Consider the following 18,049-nt stretch of genomic DNA (forward strand, 5'->3'; position numbering starts at 1 on the left):
GGGACTCCGGCAGTGGGAAACCCCCAGCGATCACCACTGAGCCCGCGATGCATCCGCAGGGGCTGCTGTGCTGGGTTAGCTCTGGAGCGGTCCCAAGCGTAATCAGTTAAATTCATCCAAGTTGGTTGTCATACCAAGGTGGAGAATAGACTAAATCGGTAGAAACCAGGTTTAGGCTTGGTCCGCTAGGAACTGGTGTGAAATCCATCTGTAAACTGAAATCTGCACCAGGCGCTGTGCGGTTGGTTGGGCTTTTTAGCACTGTTACTTGCCTAATTGCAAGCACCAGAAGCCTTTGCAAGCGATACACGTTTAGTTTCCAGATGGCATGTGAGAGTCGCCCTCGGAGCAGGTAGAGCTGGTGTTACCAGCTGCGGCTCCGGGCTGTGCCTAAAGACAAATCCTACCCCTCAGCATTTAGGATAGGATTTGAGGGGTCTGCACCACGGCAGTGCATGTCTCAGCCAGGAGAGGATGCTGGCAGGAAAAATCCCATACGTGTAGCTGGTGGTGCTCTGCATCTCGCCTCCGGCTGCTAAAGGAGACAACTCCTTCTGCCAGACCTGTGAGCATCCCTAGCATGGTGCGATGGGGTGGTGGGAATTCTGCCTGCCCTTCCCCGCTTTGCAGGTAGTCTTTCAGCAAGTGCAAGCCCCTCTGTGTGCCTCTGTCTCTCCGTTTATTTCACGGGAACTCTGCTACTTGAGTCACAGATAGCTTTCAAACCTAAGAGTGAGGAATTGTTATTTGTGGGAGAAAAGGCACTGCTGGGCTTCCTAGGTGGTTGATGTGCAGAGATGCTAAGAAAATTGTGTTCAGCTGTAGGAACTTGTTGACTCACTGTGTGTAGACACCCTCGTACGTGTGCAGGGGGTTTCTGTCTCAGTTATGTTAGGAGATGCTGGCTGCATGCAATGTGGAGAGCTTACAGCGGGCATTTCCATGCTAAGGGCAGGGGTGGTTCCCGTTTATCACTTGTTGGTTCACATTTTGGAGGGTCTCCAAGTGTGCAAACTGGCTGCCTTCCCGAGGAGGCTCAAAGGGAAGATGCGCTCTGCCGGCATCCCTGCGGCACCGATGGGCATCTGGTCCTGGGGCGAGGTAGAGCCGATCCTGAAGAAAAGCCCTGAAAGGCGGGAGGTGTGGGTGCCAGGACTTCAGCACCCTACGAGTTGCTCTTCTGATCTGCACTTCATGCTAGCGCAGGCACTTGTTTTGTTCAGGGGTTGGGTAGAAGATGTAGGTTTAATGGTTATTTTGCAGCAGAGGCTGGAGCTGGGCACAGACGTTGTCCTGACCTTTGAGGGCCGCTCTCTGCCTCTGTACGCGTGCCCTGGCACAGTGCAGTCAGGATGCGGTGGCACTGGCCGCTCAGGATGCTCTTGCCCTCCGCTGACTCCTCTGAAATGGTTTGTTAAAGGGACGAGCCAGGGCTAACCTCAGCCACTGGAAGCTTTCCCGTGCTGATGGCTGGGGTGCATGTTAACTTCATCTCCCCTCAGTGCAGGTCCTAGTTGGTATAATTACTCCCTTTTGGATAATTACAGCTTTGCCCAAGTTGACCCTGCCAACATTTCATCCAGATTGCAATATCTTTCCTTCTGTAACATCAGGGAAAAGCAAAGCTGCTTGGGTGGTAGTGCAGTTTTTATTATGTGTATTAATGGTGGTAGCTTGTAGAAGCCTCCACCAAGCCCTCCCAGTTTCATTTGAAGTTTCAGGAGAGAGCAGCAAAGACGTTGGATTTTTATGGAACGTTTAAAGCACAGTGCATCCTTTTTAATTTTATTGTTACAATTCATTATATACATAGAAGGCTGCACATAGGTAGGCGTATGAAATCTTACCCGAGTTTCTAGAAGAAGTGTCCTTTGAACAGACAGTAAATAGGATAGCTTGTATCCCAAGGGTACTTTCCTCACAGCATTACCATAGCTGAAAATGAGTCCTCACCAGAAAAGTGCCTTCTGCTGGGCTCCTCCGATGCCGTCCACGTGTAGCTCGCTCCCGCACCGCTGCTGACAGCAGCTGGAGCAGGAGAGGCTTTTTCGGTCCCCGAAGTGAGCTGTTATCTGGCAAAGGCTCCGTCTACATACGAGGACAAAAATAGTTTTATGACTACAGCCCTGAATCTGGGGTTGGGAAATTCAGAATGACAGTTTCTCCTAGGCTTATCCACTGGCATTTATGTGGCTTGGATGATATCATTCTCCCCAGTTTATACCAGAGTCATCCTACTATAAAATAGGGGTATTTATTGGCCATCTTTGGTGCTTTCTGGAATACATGGAGATAAAGTTGTTTAAAAGTGTCTAGCATTACCATTTCCACTGTTTTGAGCTAGAAATCCTGAAGGACTAAGTGCTGCCTGGCCTTTCAGCCTCCGCAGGGAAGCCCTTTCTCCTTTCTGCCGTGATGTTTAGTTATTTGCAACCCACTGGATCAGGTGCAAAGTCTCACCCAGCAAATCCATGGTGCAAAGTCTCACCCAGCAAATCCATGGGACCGACGGGTTTATGGAGGGATGGTCTCCCTGTATGGGGTCCCTCAGTGTGAAACTAAATCCTCAGATGGGGAGGAAGATGTTGCTTTTCCTCTCTGGCTTCTCTCACTACCTCTGCATTCATCAGAGAGCAAATATTCCCTTTTTCATCCCTTTTTAGCATTGCATATATGGTCTTTTTTTATTAGACACCTGCATAATCTTTCTTTCTTGTCAGCCTGGGATATTAGTTAAAGACGTGCATAGATGTAGATGGAGCCATCAAAATTGTGCTGCAAATACTGACTGCGCTGAAGAGTTTGCAGAACTGCAATTGCATCTCATTTCCAGCCTGATCCCAGCCGGCTTCTCTTTCTTGTTTCTGCAGGCCTAAAAACGGTGGGAAATACTGCGTGGGTCGTCGCATGAAGTTTAAATCCTGCAACACCGAACCGTGCTCAAAGCTGAAGAAGGATTTCCGGGACGAGCAGTGCGCCGACTTCGATGGGAAGCACTTTAACATCAACGGGCTGCCCACGAACGTGCGCTGGGTTCCCAAATACAGCGGCAGTAAGTGGCAGGGGGGGTGCAGATCCTGCCTCCTGCGTCACCGCGTCAGGGTGATGGCATTCGGATAACGTGCTTCTGGTTTTCCTCCCCCCCATCCCCAGTCCTGATGAAGGATCGGTGCAAGTTGTTCTGCCGAGTGGCGGGAAACACAGCGTATTACCAGCTGCGGGATCGCGTCATCGACGGGACGCCCTGCGGCCCCGACACCAATGACATCTGCGTGCAGGGCCTTTGCCGGGTAAGTCTTTTCCCTTCTCTTTAGCAAGGGTGATTGCAGTTTTGCGTGGCAGGATGGCGCTTCTGCACCTTGCTCCGCCCGGTTGTTGGCGTGCCCGCTTTGCTCGGGGGCTGCCGGCAGCGTCCGCAGGCTCCACGAGCCCTGGCTGGTCTGAAGCTTGTGCCAACCTCCAGATTTGCAGAAGAGCCATGCGTGGAGGATGTCTGTACAGAATCACAGAATCGTATGGGTTGGAAAAGACCTTTAAGGTCATCGAGTCCAACCATAAACCTAACGCTACCAAGACATGTAGGAGGATGTCTGTACGTCTGCCCTAAGTTACTGAGGGCTGTGGGGGTCCGAGCCTGAATCCAAATGATGCTTCCTTCTGTGCTCTGCCCCGGTTCTTCCTGGTCAGAGCACTTTACGTTTCCATTCACAATGATTTTTCATGCTTTTCTCTATGGGAACAACCAATGCAAGAAGTTTTCTCTAGCGAAGATATTGCCTGGTGCAAATGGCAGTTCTGGTTCTCACTTCGTAAAAAAGCCTTTTGTTTGAAAATGGTGTGGGATGGCCACACTGTAAGTCAGCGGAAAAATGTGGGGAAGCCAAACAATTTGTCTCACTGCAGCCTTTTGCATACAAAGCTTTTGTGTGCCTTAATTGGGAGGTTTGTAAATGCTGTTCTAGTCTGTATTTGCTCAATCTAGTTTTTTCAATTTTTCTCTTAAAGCAAGCAGGATGCGATCATGTGCTGAATTCAAAAGCAAGAAGAGATAAATGTGGTGTTTGTGGTGGGGATAATTCTTCATGCAAAACTGTTGCAGGCACATTTAACACGGTGCATTATGGTAAGAATCTGTTGCTAAAAACTTTATCGTGAAAAATGCGGGTCTATAAAAGCCATTACCACACTTAATCTACAAAAGCAGTGATGTAAAATTCAAAATCCTTCTAGCTATAGCGTATTCCATTTTATAACTATTTATGCTATCTCTAAATGAAAAGTATCAGCTTGTGTAATGTGAGGTAATTTTGCTCATTTCCCTTCCCCCATAAAAAGCAAATGAAATGTCTGTGTAATAGCCTTGACTTTCTGTTAAATCTTTTCTAGGCTATAACGTTGTGGTCCGCATCCCAGCTGGTGCAACTAATATTGATGTGCGTCAGCACAGTTACTCAGGGAAACCAGAGGATGACAACTACCTGGGTGAGTTGCAGTCCTTGTTTCAGTCCAGAAATCTGCTTTATTGTCTGGTTGTGGTGATATATCTACTGGCTGCTCTCTGCTAGGGAGGATGAAGAATTCATTTGAGGGAGATGTTTTCTTATCGAGAATTTCTCTCATATGTCTACCAAACCTTCAGCCTTTATCTTGTTCCTTCTTTTTGTTCATGCCATCCTTGATGCAAAGTTTGGGAGGTTCACAGATTATGAGAAATATCCCCTTAGAGTGTCTCTGGGGCTGGGAGGGACTGTTGAGTCTGGGCTGTGGGGGGCAGCTGAGGCACAAAGCTGGAAACCAAACAAGCTTCTGAGCTCTGCTGGAGTCTCCTCATCGCAACTTAACACGTCTCTGCTGTCACCGTGCCTTGGCTGGAGAGTAAATATGCCGTACCCTGAAAGACGGGTATACAAACAAATCCGAAGAGAAATTATTTTCTATTCCTCTGAGAATAATAATTCTGATTTTACTTAGACTGAGCCCTTCTTGTCCCTGCCTGACAGTGATATGTAACTATAAAGAAATACCCTGCACCAAAGATGTTGGTTTGATTTAAACCTAACAATAACTTGGCCTTTGGCTGTTTGGACATTCATGGTCACTGTTTTCTCTAATCTGCGGGTATGTCTCTAGAGGCAGATGAAAATGCTCATGGTGCTGGGTTAGACCAGACTGCTACATGCACGTATGCTTGTAGCGTGGCCACGTGTCTCTCTTCCACCATGCTGATCAGTAATTCACCCCACGGAGAGTTCTGTTTGGGTTCAATAGCAGAGATAGCACAAAGGCACGTTACAACCGATGTTACACCTGCCAGTCGAAGGCTGGTTTTGCCATTAAGTCCTGTTTGGGTCCCTCAGAGTCTGTTCAGGACGTGGATGGAGCAGGGACTCAGACTGCGGCCCCTTGCAGTCCCAGGGAGATGGCTGCTCTCCTGGCTCTGTTCCTCCTCTTTTGCACGCCCCGTGCCTGGCGCTGCCAGCTGCGCTCCGGTAGCGCGGGGTCCCGTATTTACATCTCTGAGCAGGGCACTGCATCTCGTTTCATCTCGTGAAATCCCTGCGTTGCTACATGGGGCTTAGCCCAAGTGCTTGCTGTAACTGGGTATAGTAAAAACGGGACTAGGCTGGGTGGTTCCTAGCCCATCAAAGGTAAAGGAACTCACTTGAGAAACGAGTAGAGGAGACCATCGTGCAGCAAAGGGAAACGGTGCTGGCAGCTTTGGCTGTTGCTCTGAAATGTCATCCATGTGGCTGGACCGTTCATTCAGGAAAAAGGCTGAGCGGGTCCTCCCTGTCCTCATCCCCAGACTGGGGTCACGCAAGGCTGTCTGTCCCTGCGCACACGCGGCCGTTCCCTTACAGCCGCCTTGCAGCGTTTCTGCACGTTCACAGCAATGAAATGAGACGGTGCAGCACGAATGCACAGCAATACCAAGAAAACCTTACTGAGGTGTGATAGTTTTCCATCCTGGGGGAGGGAGATACGTTTCATTTTTCCTCTTTTCTAGAAAAACAGTCCTCCCTGTGTTGTGCCTATTCAAACTGGTTCACCCCAGAAGGAGCCCCAAAGAACTTCTCAGCTCTTCTTGGAGGGCCTTTAATCTTCTTGGGAAGCAATGAAGTCAAATCTTCTTTAATGTTGCTTTAATATTGCTGGGAAAGCATCTCTTCGCATTAGGCCTGACTAGAAGCAAATGAGAAGTGTGCATGCGTCCACTTATTTTGCAGCTCACTGAGTGTGAAATCTTGGGCCCTCAGTACTGTGAACCTTGTAGTTGCTTAACAATTTAGGAGGAATTTGATGTTGTCATCAAGTCCAAGACATGTACCTACTGTTGTAGGAGATACAGCAAACAGGAAGGAATCCTTTAATGAGTTTTACTACTGCCTAATGACATTAAAGCCTCCAAAGTGTGGAGTTTGGTTGAGTATAGCATCTGCTTTGTGAGTTTTTCTCCATCTATGTCTGTTTGCTACCCAGCAGTGTTTTGCTTCATTATCTCTCCTCATTCGGTGTAAAAACCTTCCCTTTGGTGTTTTGGTGTTAAGTTTAGATTTTTCAGTACAGAGGCTTTGTAGTAACGTAGCTGTGATGGGTGAAATGGTGGGGAAACTAACTTAGGAAATTAGCTACATAATCGCATTAGTGTGAAGTTGTGCAGCAGACTGCTGTTTTCAGGAAACTGTTCCTTTTATAAAGCATTTAGGCTTTTAAGCCTTCAGTGCTTTCACATACCTTAAGATTTGGAATAATAAAAAGTACGGGGGGAGGAGGGAGAGGGAGAGAAAGGGAGAGAAGGGAAGATAGTGACCAAACTCCCTGTAATTATCTACTAGAAAATGACGTTGGGCAATTAGGGTACGTACATTTGCCCTAAGAACACACCTGGCAACAACAGGGAAACCACCCTATCCGCACGGCTAGCGCAAAGATTTGGGCAGGATTATTTCTGCAGTATATGAGGGGATACAGACTGTGTGTTCTGCATACAGCAGCCGGCCCGGCATGCCTTTTGGGTATCTCTCTGCCCTGGGTTAGGGGTGAGCTATTTAGCAACAACTTCAGGCATTCAGCCTCCGTTTTAATGAGGCTCTCTGGTGGAAAAAGGAGAAGGCACAATGTCTGTAAGAGCTCTGCTGCTCCCTTCACATCCTTTCTGATTGAGAGTGCCAGTGAGCTTTTCCTCCCACCCCAATGAAAAAGAGCACTGAGAGCGCATGACCCACGTTATTGTGTACGTATGAGTTAATTCTGCGTCTTTAGTTCTTGTTTTTTGCACCTATGCAGCCTTATCTAACAGTCAAGGAGACTTTATATTAAATGGAGACTTTGTCGTCAGTATGTTTAAAAGGGAAATCAAAGTTGGGAATGCTGTGATCGAATACAGCGGATCGGATAATACTATTGAAAGGATTAATTCTACAGATCGGATTGAGCAAGAAATAACGCTTCAGGTGAAGTATATGTTGTGCGTGCGGAAAAGTCTGCCCAGCATTATTGGACTGAAAACAGTGGGCAGCGAAGTCTGTTGGTTTACTCTGCTTCATCTTTTCTTCTCTCAGGTTTTATCAGTGGGCAATTTGTACAATCCCGACGTTCGTTACACATTTAATATCCCCATTGAGGACAAACCTCAGCAGTTTTACTGGAATGCGTACGGCCCGTGGCAGCCCTGCAGTAAGCTCTGCCAAGGTGGGTGCTTGGGAAGGCTTAGCGTTGTCCTGGATTCATCTGGGATCTGGGCAGTGCTGCCAAATCCCTCTCCATTTGATTTCTTTGAGATTCTGACATGACGGGCATGGTTGTTTCCCTGGGCTGTAGTAGCAGATAACGTCGTACGAGGTGTAGCGCTGCTCTGCTGCTGCTGGGTTTCAGGGCAGGACGGCTTTACAGCCCCTCTGAGCCGGGTCAGCCTTGCAACCTGGTTTGCAGGTGAGGAAGCTCAAGCGCAGAAAAGGTTATGTGGCGTTTCCTAAGGCTGCAAAAGGTATCTGTGTCTGGTTTGGGGTCTGACGTCCAGTCATTCCCACCTGCGAAATACACGGGGCCCGTCCTTGCAGGCGTGCTGCAGCTCTCTGCCTGCGTCCATCTCATCTGCGTGAAACCCCTTCTGCTCTTCTTAGAGAGTCTTAACCCCCTCCCTCTTTCTGAAAGATATTTAAAAGCATAATTAAATGTCTCTTAATTGCTATTAAAAGAGGAGTAAAAGAAATAACGGATTTCATCACTTTCCTGTATGATTCAAACAACACATTTCTTTTCCATGTAGGAGAACGAAAAAGGAAACCCGTGTGTACGAGAGAGTCGGATCAACTCACGGTGTCGGACCAAAGATGTGATCGAATTCCCCAGCCTGACCCCATCACTGAGCCTTGTAGCACAGAATGTGAATTAAGGTGCACTCTGCTCGGCCGTGTATATACATTACATCATATATTTATTGTTTACTCCTCTTTCCTTTCACCTCTCACCATAATTCCTTTTCTCACCAGCCTGTATTAGATTTTAAAAAAGAAAAGGATTAGCAGTTGCCTCTTTGTCAGCCAAGAGAGATTGACATCCACCAGCTGTGTTTTGAGAGACGCTTTTCTACATTTTCGCATATCTCTTGTTGGATTAAATTAGTGCTAACTATAAAAAAAATTCACCTAATGTTGAAAAATCTCCCTGTGCCATACAGCGCCTGAAATTCGCATCTGCCTGGATCAGAAATGCTCAGCACCATCCTACAAACAGCCTGCAAAGAGGGAAAAACATATGCTCAAAGCAAAAGAGTAACTAAGACTTGGATTTATCATCAATTGCTTAAAGCAAAGAATAGGCTTAAGTGTAGAGTGGGTTTGGGGCTGTCCCCAGACAACTCCTGGCGAGCTGGAATTGATGGAGCATGGCCTAAATCATTACAACCAATTTTCCTTTAAAAAGCAATCTGTTTTCCTTTCTGGAGCTTAAATATGGTAGCATTAAACGGCTGCTGGTGAAGCAATTCAGATGGCCGTGTTTCCCAAGGGGTTCCTCTGGCCGTGTTAGACGCGGGGCTGTATAGGGGCTGTGTAGGGGCTGTAGGTCGGGTTGTCGCGGTAACAGCTGTTGCCATTGCAACAGGTTGGAAACTTGAGAAGGGCAAATGCAGGAGTCTGAAAAGCAGGCAGGGATGTGAGGGCTCCCGCCATTCAGGAGCTATTGACTCCAGATCCCCTTGATCTTGCTCTCCTCCTCGCTGCGCCGAAGGCCGCTCTCTCGGCGCGGGCCCCACACAGGCGCTCGGACCAGCCCGGGGCTCTCCCGGACCCGCAGGGGCTGTCCCTGCCTCCGTCCCCGGGCAGTCAGCTCCTGTTGACTCCAGGGTCTCCGACGTCTCCCTGGGTCAGGCCTGGTGTCCAGCGTCTCTTGCCAGAGCTGGGGCGGGTGTAAAGCAGGGGTGTATCCCCAGATGGGTCCTTGAGGGCCACCGGCACCCGCCCTTGCTGCCCTTCCCAGGAAGGAGGCAGCAGGGTGGGAGGCCATCCATCCAGAGGGAACACCCCTAATCCCCGCTGACACCTCTGGGGCTCGTGTGTCTTGAAGCAAGTAATTCGCTCACACTTCGGAGAGCTGAAACTGTTTTGCAGGCATCCTGCCTTGTGGAATGCCTTCTCACACCTTTCAAGCCTGTGCAGATCATTTTCTGACGCTGTGTTGTTCAGCTTTTCATTTTTAGAGGCCGAGGTGGCACTCCTGCAGGGGAACATGGGGTAGAAAGCCTTCAAAGCACTGCTCCTGGCTCGGCCACAGACTCCCCCGCCACCTCGCGTGGTCCCGCAGGGTCGCAGCGTGGCTTTGCTGCCTGTAAGAGACCTGCTGACATTCCTTCCCCACAAGGAGCAATGCCAGAGTTAATTGCCTCAGGTTTTTGGAAGCCACAACACATTGGGAAGCGTTGTAAAGAGCCAAAACTTCCGGTTCGAGAGCGTATATTCCTTATTTGTGTCAAATACCCCTGAGCACGTTACCTGCGGAGTCCCAGAGCCCCACAGCTCCTTCTGCCTCTTCTGATCCTCTCCAAGGCAGGTGCCTTCACGAGGGGTCGTGGGTTTTTGCCGCACCGGGGCTGACGTTTGCTTTCCTTGGCTCAGGTGGCACATCGCGAGGAAGAGCGAGTGCACGGCCCAGTGCGGGCTGGGGTACCGCACCCTGGAGATCTACTGCTCCAAGTACAGCAGGCTGGAGGGGAAGATAGAGAAGGTCGACGACCGCTTCTGCAGCAGCCAGCCCAAGCCGAGCACGAGGGAGAAGTGCACTGGGGACTGTAACGTGGGAGGCTGGCGGTACTCGGCCTGGACCGAGGTAAGGGATGCTCAGCGGTACGGCAGACGCTCTCTCCTCCTCGCGTGGGGCTGTCAGGCTGTTTTGGTTGCATACAGCGTATAAAAGTTGGCCACAGTGATTCTGCTTCCGTTGCTTTTTCTGGAGGACACTGTAATCCAGATCAGCCTGGTGCTCCTCATTTTTCACTGCAATGAATTTACGCTTTTAAGCATCCCAAGGTCTCTCTTCGTTAGGCTGAGCCCCACTGGCAGGAGCCAGGAGGACATGTTACCATCAGTGGAGGACTTCTGAAATTTGTTTCCTTTACACTTTTTAGCAGAATACTTTTCCGTGGCCAAGAATATTCCTGAATGCAGACCTAGCACCGAGAGAATGCCGAGCCTGGGGCTTTCCAGGGAGGGCACGGTGAAGGGGGGCTGGCTGGTTAGAGAGAATTAATCTCTCCTAAAATGAGAACAAGCAACAGCCATTTGGGAGAACTGAAAGGCAACACTTGTAAAAGTAATAATGGGGTTATAACCCGAAATGAATTTGTGAAACTCCTTGCCGTGAGATTTTATTAAGCTTAGCAAGATTGGATTTTTAAAGGAATATATAAAGTAACAGCCTGTTACTTAAAGTACAAATTGTTCTTCCAGAGCTTTTCTGCAGTCTCTTCACAGTCCTGACTGCAAGGAGGGAGAAGGCAATAAATGGGCTCTCGGCCTGTAATAGAGTGGCAGAAAGTATTTACTCGGTGTCTCTCCTTCCCAGTGCTCCAAGAGCTGCGGCGGGGGCACGCGGCGGCGGCGAGCCATGTGCGTGAACACCTACAACGATGTCCTGGACGACAGCAAGTGCAGTCAGCAGGAGAAGCTGACGGTGCAGCGATGCAGCGACTTCTCGTGCCCCCAGTGGAAAACTGGCGACTGGTCCGAGGTAGGTGCTGGTCACGGCGGTGGGCTCACCCCGCTGGTCCCCCGCCCTGAGGGGCTGGTGCCTGCAAAGAGATATCTCTGTCCCTGCCCATCCCTCGCGTTTCGTTTTGTTTGCGTAGCCTGCGGGTGCCATGCCCCGGGGTGTGGCGGCACTGTGCCCCTGCAGAAGGTGTCCCCAAGCCTGTGCACAGGGAGGCTTGAGACAGGCAGCAAAGTCACTGCCCTTGTCACCGCTGGTCGAGTGGCCGGTTTCCTCTCTGCAAAGCCACAGGGGGTTAATTCCTCTCCAATCCTGCAGTAATTTCTCCCCAGTTTTTCCACGGTTCCTCTGCAGCTTTGGGAAGAAAAATACTTTCTGCCCTCATTTTCCCTTGAGATCATCCTCACGAGCCCCGGCAGCTCTGGCTGTCGCTGGAGGGCAGGATTTCACCCTAATAATATCTTGCTCAGCCCTCTCCCTGCTGTTTATTACTACCGTTACCTCTTCCACTGCTGCTGGTGTCCTTCGCAATGCAACAAAACCATATCTTGATAGCCTTTTCCCTCCAGCAGAACCCGAGATGCTGGAGAACAGTCTTCAAAGGCTGCTTGTCACCTTTGTGGCCAAATAGCTCTCGTTTCTGTGAATCACGTTCTTTTAGGAAATAATGAAAGCAATTAAATGGGAACAGGGATTGTTCTCTGCAAAATATCTGTCTTCTGGGTAGCCGCTGCCAGCCCGAGCCATGCCGGGGCAGTGGAAGAGGCGCTTACGGCCCGCGGGAGCCAAGACCCTTATTGTACACGCTCAGAGCTGAGCAAGTGTTTCTGCAAGCCTTTGGCACCCCGTTGCGCACAGCTAAAGCCCCGTCGGGCAGTGCTGTGGCTTTGCCCTATGTCTCACAGCTGCTGGAAGTAAAGAGCCTTCGTGGTCTTGCTTTGCCCATGCTGAAGGGTCCCAGCCCGGCTGCGCTCTCCACACTCCAGCCTCTGCTCTGGACCAGCTCCTGCGAGCAATCCTATCTCGTTGCAAGGCACTCGTGTGTTTTCCAGCGCACATGGTCATTAGCTAAATAGCCGCCTCTCGGCACCGGTTTTTAAGCAGTGATTTGCAGCAGGTCGCCAGGTTTCTTTTTCAGCGCCGGGGCAGGTGCTGAGCTGGCAGCGCATCCCCGGCACCACCTGAGCTTGCGCTTTACTCCTCGCAGTGCCTGGTCACCTGTGGAAAAGGGCATAAACACCGCCAGACCTGGTGCCAGTTTGGAGAAGATCGATTGAACGACAGGTTTTGTGATCCCGAAACGAAGCCGGAGTCAGTGCAGACGTGCCAGCAGCAAGAGTGTGCTTCGTGGCAAGTGGGGCCGTGGGGCCAGGTACCGCAGATCCGCCGCGGGGCTCCCAGCCGGTGGGACCTGGGTGCTGGTGGCCGAGGCTGGGCGCTCCCCTTTCATCCGAATTCAGCGGCATAACTGTGTTAATTGATTTGCACACCAAAGGAGCCCTCTGTTCGCTTGGGTTCAGTGGATGGGCAGCAATAACAGTACCTGCCTTTTGTGCTAAATTTAATCTGTGTCATGCTAAATTGGCCGTGATTTTCAAAAAAGGGGTTTCCAAGGTTACGCTCCTAAATCCATATTTAGGCATGTAAATACATGGCCTAATTTTCACAGAAAAGCTACTCCCATTGAATAGCTTTTGTTGCTTTTAATGTTTTCCAGTTTCTAGGTTGGTGAGGTTTTTTTCCTGTTAAAATACAAGTTGCTCATTTCTCCCGGAGTGTTCTGGCATCTCCTTTTCCACAAAGCTGTTAGTTCTTGACCTAAAAAAAAAAAAGGCAACAAACCCAGACCAGTTGTCCCAGTCAGACTTATTCCCATCAGCAAAATTATTCATTAGCTGCTTGTGCTACCATGGGGCTGAACAACCAGTTTTGAAGGAGGATATGATGCAGGTTCTACCAGACTATGATTTACTGTGTGCAGCAAAGTAAATCATTTAAATGCTCGCACCTTCATTCCCGAGGAAGCAAGTGAAGCGTGCGAGGCTCTGGTGGGCGCAGTGAATTACAACTTTGACCTAATTTAAAGCTGAAATGCATGAAGTGGAGAGAAACCAGAAGGGAAGCTGGGGTTTATTTTTGCTGCTCATGCTATGTGCCTAAACACAGGCTGGGCTGGTTAATACTTTCTAACCGAAGCAGCTACTCAGACCCAGCATTTCTTTCTCCCATCTGTCCTCTCCCAGTGCACGACGACCTGTGGCCAAGGCTACCAGATGAGAGCGGTGAAATGTGTCGTGGGCACCTATGTGTCGGTGGTGGATGATAACGAGTGTAATGCTGCAACCAGGCCAACAGATACCCAGGTAAATCTGCTGTCCTGTCTCCATCTTTTGCCAGCATGCATACAGAGGCATCCCGGCTGTAGCTTCGGGGGCTGTCTTGCTGCAGCAAAGGCTTGTCCTGAATGTCAGCCCATGCAGAGCAGTATCTTGGTCTGCTATATGGCCGTTGGAGAGGTGCCACGCAGCATCCCGTTTTGGTAGAGGTGGGACAGAGAAGCTGTATTCAGGGAGTTCCCATCCAGACTCTCTCCATGTGGTTAACCTTACGCTCTGAAGCTCCAGATTGACAAAAAGGCAATGGACAGCTCGCTATGAGGGCATCAAGACTTCGTGGGGTAAAGATTACCTTTGCTTATGGTTTGTATCCATGGAGCTCTAGTCATAGGGTGGGATGTGCGAGGGGCTGTCCAGATTCGGAGCTAAAGCTGGTCTCTAAGAGCTCGTGAGCTAAAGAAGTGGCAGTAGATGAATATGGGAAGACAACCAGAGAGGAGAAGGGTGCACCTCCTTTGGCTTGCACGGGGTCTGGGATGCCTGGCTGCGGTCTGGGCTCACTTGGCTGCAGGAGCGTTGCGGTGTGGAACTAATGGTGACCAGGGGCCATCATTTCTTGCCTGCTGCACGTGACAATGTAGTGTATGTGCCAGCTACAACTCCAGACACATCCCCCCCGGACGGATAAATTGAGAAATGTTACACACCCTTTGCAAATTTGCTGAAGAGGCTTTCCATGCTGTGTTCAATGGTACTTGGAAGGAAACATGTAAATTCCCATTTCAAGCAGAGGATGTGCCCGTGGTGTCTGAAGGAACTGAATAAAGCAGAACATTACCATCTATCTGTCATCTAGGGAAGTCGTAGTGCTGATGCCCTGCCCAGCTTCAGCCCTGCATGACTTCACAGAGTTTAACTAAGGCCACAACATTTAGGAAAGGGCTGTTTTTCCCATGTATGGAAACCAATTGCACTGCAGTCAAGGGGTAGCAAACCCACTCACTTGTCATCAGCCATCGCTTGGCACGCACATCTCCAGTGTAAGTAAAATCACAGCAATGCGGAAATCATTTATGCCATTTGTCAAGAGCCGCTCTCTCCCTTGCAGTGACGATCAGTATTAATTTCCTTTTTGGCAATGACTACTCGTAGGCTCATGGCATAAAGTCATGGCTATTCATCATTTCTCTTGCCAGACCTCCCAGGAGGTCCAGACAGGACCAGAGTCCTCCTCTTAGGCACGGTACCAAGACTGAGCAGAATGACATGCCTGTCCCTAAAACCTTGCATGCTTAGTGTATGGTGAAGGTCAGCACATGGATATAAGTGGGCTGCAGGGAATCAAAGGGCTGCAATCAGCTCAGCAATGTAACCTTTATTAAGTGGGCTGCAGGTGTCATGCTGAAGGAAGGGAGCTTTGAAGGGAGATAAAGTTGCTGCTTTGCAGATGTGTGTTCATACCAGAACTCTCTTAATGAACTCTCATCTTTTGCCTCAAAAACATCTGGGTTTAATGCATAGAGATGGCACATGGTTATGGGGTGAAGAAGTCAAAAATCCACCAAGTTTCTGCATATGAAGCCCTCGGGGTATTGATACCAAATTTTGCTGATTCACCAAGAGGATGCAAGGAGAAAGCCTGCCAACACACAAGCATGCACGTCACAGATTTTCAAGACACTGTGTGTTGATAATTATATTGGAGAGGAGGTGGTTTAACCAAAACATCTGCAAATTCTTTATTTCCCTCTTTTCCCTCATGTATTTCATGTACAGGACTGTGAAATAGCAGCATGTCCTCCCCATCCAAATAGTCCTGAAGCCAAGAGAGCCATATCAGGCATTCACAGGACGCAGTGGAGATTTGGATCCTGGACACCGGTAAGCATGTATCGCAGTACTTTCAGGATTATTTTACAGTAGATGATGTGATATTTTTAAGTGCATTTGACCAACTTTTCATTCCAAAGCCCTTGTAATATATATTGGGAAACTTTCTAGTGGAGTGCTTGTTCCTCTTCCCTAGTGCTCCGCAACGTGTGGGAAGGGTACCCGGATGAGATACGTCAGCTGTCGGGATGACCAGGGCTCGGTGGCCGACGAGTCAGCTTGTTTCCACCTCCCAAAGCCGTCAGCCACGGAAATGTGCAGCGTGATGCCGTGTGGGCAGTGGAAGGCCTTGGAGTGGAGCTCTGTAAGCATCACACTGTCTCTTGCAGGAGAGCCTTATAGACCTCGTTGCTGGAAACGTGTTTCATTAATCTGTCACGCTTGCCCTTTTATAACTGGGGAGATGAAGGTTTTCTGCTGTTGGTTATTAACAATAGCTGTCTGCCTGATTTTCAAAGCTGGAAATGTGACTGTGTCTCCTTTTCCCACTGTAATGCAGTGCTCGGTGACTTGTGGTCAAGGTAAGGCAACGCGACAAGTGATCTGCATCAATTACAGTGACCAGCTGGTGGATAGGAGTGAGTGCGATCCAGACGACCTCCCTGCCACCGAGCAAGACTGCTCCATGTCTCCTTGTCATCCAAACAGCCATGACTACGGCAGGCCCATCCACCCTTTCCTCTATCCGGATCATCGCCTGAAGCTGCACCCTGGAGGCAGCCCAAACCGAAACCGTGCACATATACCGGGAGGCAATCAGTGGAGGATTGGCCCTTGGGGTGCTGTAAGTGCCCTGATTTTCTCATTGCTGATTTTGTTGGGGTTTTTTTTCCTGGGCTAATCCAGGCTTTTCTTAACATCACCACACAGGGAAAAGAGGGACCCTTCTCCCCGCATTCTGCTCTCTGCTCACACGAGCAAGTGTTGCAGCAGGGTGCAGGCATCACTTCTCAGCCTCTCACACCTCGTACCTCCAAGGATCTCCAAGCAGAAAGCTGACGGCATCATTTTCCATGATGCAAAGGCCAACCTCTGCTTCTTGGCCGTCTCCCGGGACATTTACAGCTGTGCAGAGCTGTTGCCAAAGCACAGCAGAGCCTCAATGCCAGCTCCTCTCACTCCAACCAGTTTGCAACACTTTATCATGGAAGTCCCTAAAGGGAATTAAGCACAAATGGGATGTCAAACACTGCATTAAAGGCAGTGAGGTTACTCACCTGCTTAAAAATAGGCTTGTATTTATTTTCCTTTGCTTAATCAGCACCTAAGTCATTGCACTGCTATTAGTAATAGCTGGGTTTTGAAGTTAATAATGCCTGTTAGCTGTATTAAATTTCTAGCGATGCATTCCCACGGTGCAAGGCACTGGAAAGGAGCTGGGAATGCAAAATTATTCCTGGACTCAACGAAGCCGTGGGCAATTGTGTCTTCCAGTGCTCCAGCACGTGTGCGGGGGGGTTCCAGCGGCGGGTCGTGGTGTGCCAGGATGAAAACGGATACACCGCAAATAACTGCGATGAGAAAAGCAAACCCTTGGAGCAGAGATCGTGCGAATCTGGCCCCTGTCCTCAGTGGGCTTATGGCAACTGGGGAGAGGTGAGTGCTCCATTCATCCTGGGCTCCCTGCGCAGGGGAAGGCTTTCATTAGCAGGTGGCTGAAAAATGGGAGAAGAGGGGGATATTGCGGTGACATTTATTAGAAAGATTGGAGCACAAAAGGCAGCCTCTGATAAATGAGTGAACCCTAGCAGCTGCTTGGTGGTATTTTCCATTCCATTTGTCATGGGAAAATTTTCTTCCAAGGCGAAAGCAAATTCTACAAAAATTGAGATTGTTTTTTTTTTTTTTTTCCTTTTTAAGAGAAGTCTAGTGAAGGCCTTTTTTCTTAATAAGAACACTGGTCCCCTCTGAAAATTTGTCTGAGACGAGCAGTTAGAGATGCTAACCTCCAGTATCTCGTTGGGTCTGGCAGTATCGTTGTGGAGCAACACAGCCAGCTTCGGGAAGCGAGAAGCTGAAGTGGCTGATGCCCCGCCTGAGGCTCATACAGCATTTGGGGGGATCTGGCCGGAGTGGGTTGGTTGGGAACAGAGACAACTGTTGGGTCTTGAGAGGTGCTAGTGCTTCGAGCGACCGGTCGGCAGTATTTTTGCTGCTCAGACAGTGACTGCTCTGTCCTCTGCTGATTTCCAGTGCACGAAGCCATGCGGGGCAGGGACAAGAACACGGCTGGTGGTGTGCCAGCGCCCTAATGGAGAAAGGTTTACGGATCTGAGCTGTGAAATCCTAGACAAGCCACCGGACAGAGAGCAGTGCAATGTGCAGGACTGTCCTAGAGATGCTGCCTGGAGCGCTGGTCCTTGGAGCTCGGTACGACCATAAACTCTTTCTCTTTGTGAACCGTTTTGTGGATATCCCGTAACAACAGATTTAATTTGCTTCAAACCAAGGTGCTAATGCTTCGTGTCTTAAAACTGCACTTAAAGAGGATTATTGACGATATATTCAGAATAACACCTGTTCAGGAAGGGCTTACATTAGGGGAGCTCAAGTCCTTTAATTTAAAAGGCACTTTCTGCTAAGTAGCCACCTTTGTCCGTTTTATTACACTCTGCGAG

At 49.4% G+C, this 18,049-nt stretch overlaps 1 protein-coding gene across 7 annotated transcripts in view; it reads left to right on the forward strand.

Moving 5' to 3' along the window:
* ADAMTS9 (ADAM metallopeptidase with thrombospondin type 1 motif 9) overlaps positions 1–18,049 on the forward strand; it is an 85,547-nt gene that overhangs the window by 30,111 nt on the left and 37,387 nt on the right. For all 7 annotated transcript variants that reach the window (XR_012777525.1, XM_075514544.1, XM_075514545.1 and 4 more), the window contains 16 exons: positions 2,871–3,052; positions 3,154–3,290; positions 4,006–4,123; positions 4,387–4,482; positions 7,288–7,454; positions 7,563–7,692; positions 8,270–8,396; positions 10,116–10,326; positions 11,062–11,226; positions 12,413–12,577; positions 13,449–13,568; positions 15,318–15,422; positions 15,568–15,735; positions 15,931–16,215; positions 16,866–17,027; positions 17,625–17,801. Coding sequence is in view for 6 of the 7 variants with exons in the window: in XM_075514544.1 (XP_075370659.1) it covers positions 2,871–3,052; positions 3,154–3,290; positions 4,006–4,123; positions 4,387–4,482; positions 7,288–7,454; positions 7,563–7,692; positions 8,270–8,396; positions 10,116–10,326; positions 11,062–11,226; positions 12,413–12,577; positions 13,449–13,568; positions 15,318–15,422; positions 15,568–15,735; positions 15,931–16,215; positions 16,866–17,027; positions 17,625–17,801 (2,515 nt within the window). In the remaining variant the exon portion in view is untranslated. The remainder of the gene's footprint in view (positions 1–2,870; positions 3,053–3,153; positions 3,291–4,005; positions 4,124–4,386; positions 4,483–7,287; positions 7,455–7,562; positions 7,693–8,269; positions 8,397–10,115; positions 10,327–11,061; positions 11,227–12,412; positions 12,578–13,448; positions 13,569–15,317; positions 15,423–15,567; positions 15,736–15,930; positions 16,216–16,865; positions 17,028–17,624; positions 17,802–18,049) is intronic.

Source organism: Mycteria americana, chromosome 11 (assembly GCF_035582795.1).
Source record: "Mycteria americana isolate JAX WOST 10 ecotype Jacksonville Zoo and Gardens chromosome 11, USCA_MyAme_1.0, whole genome shotgun sequence".
Classification (NCBI taxonomy): Eukaryota; Metazoa; Chordata; class Aves; order Ciconiiformes; family Ciconiidae; genus Mycteria; species Mycteria americana.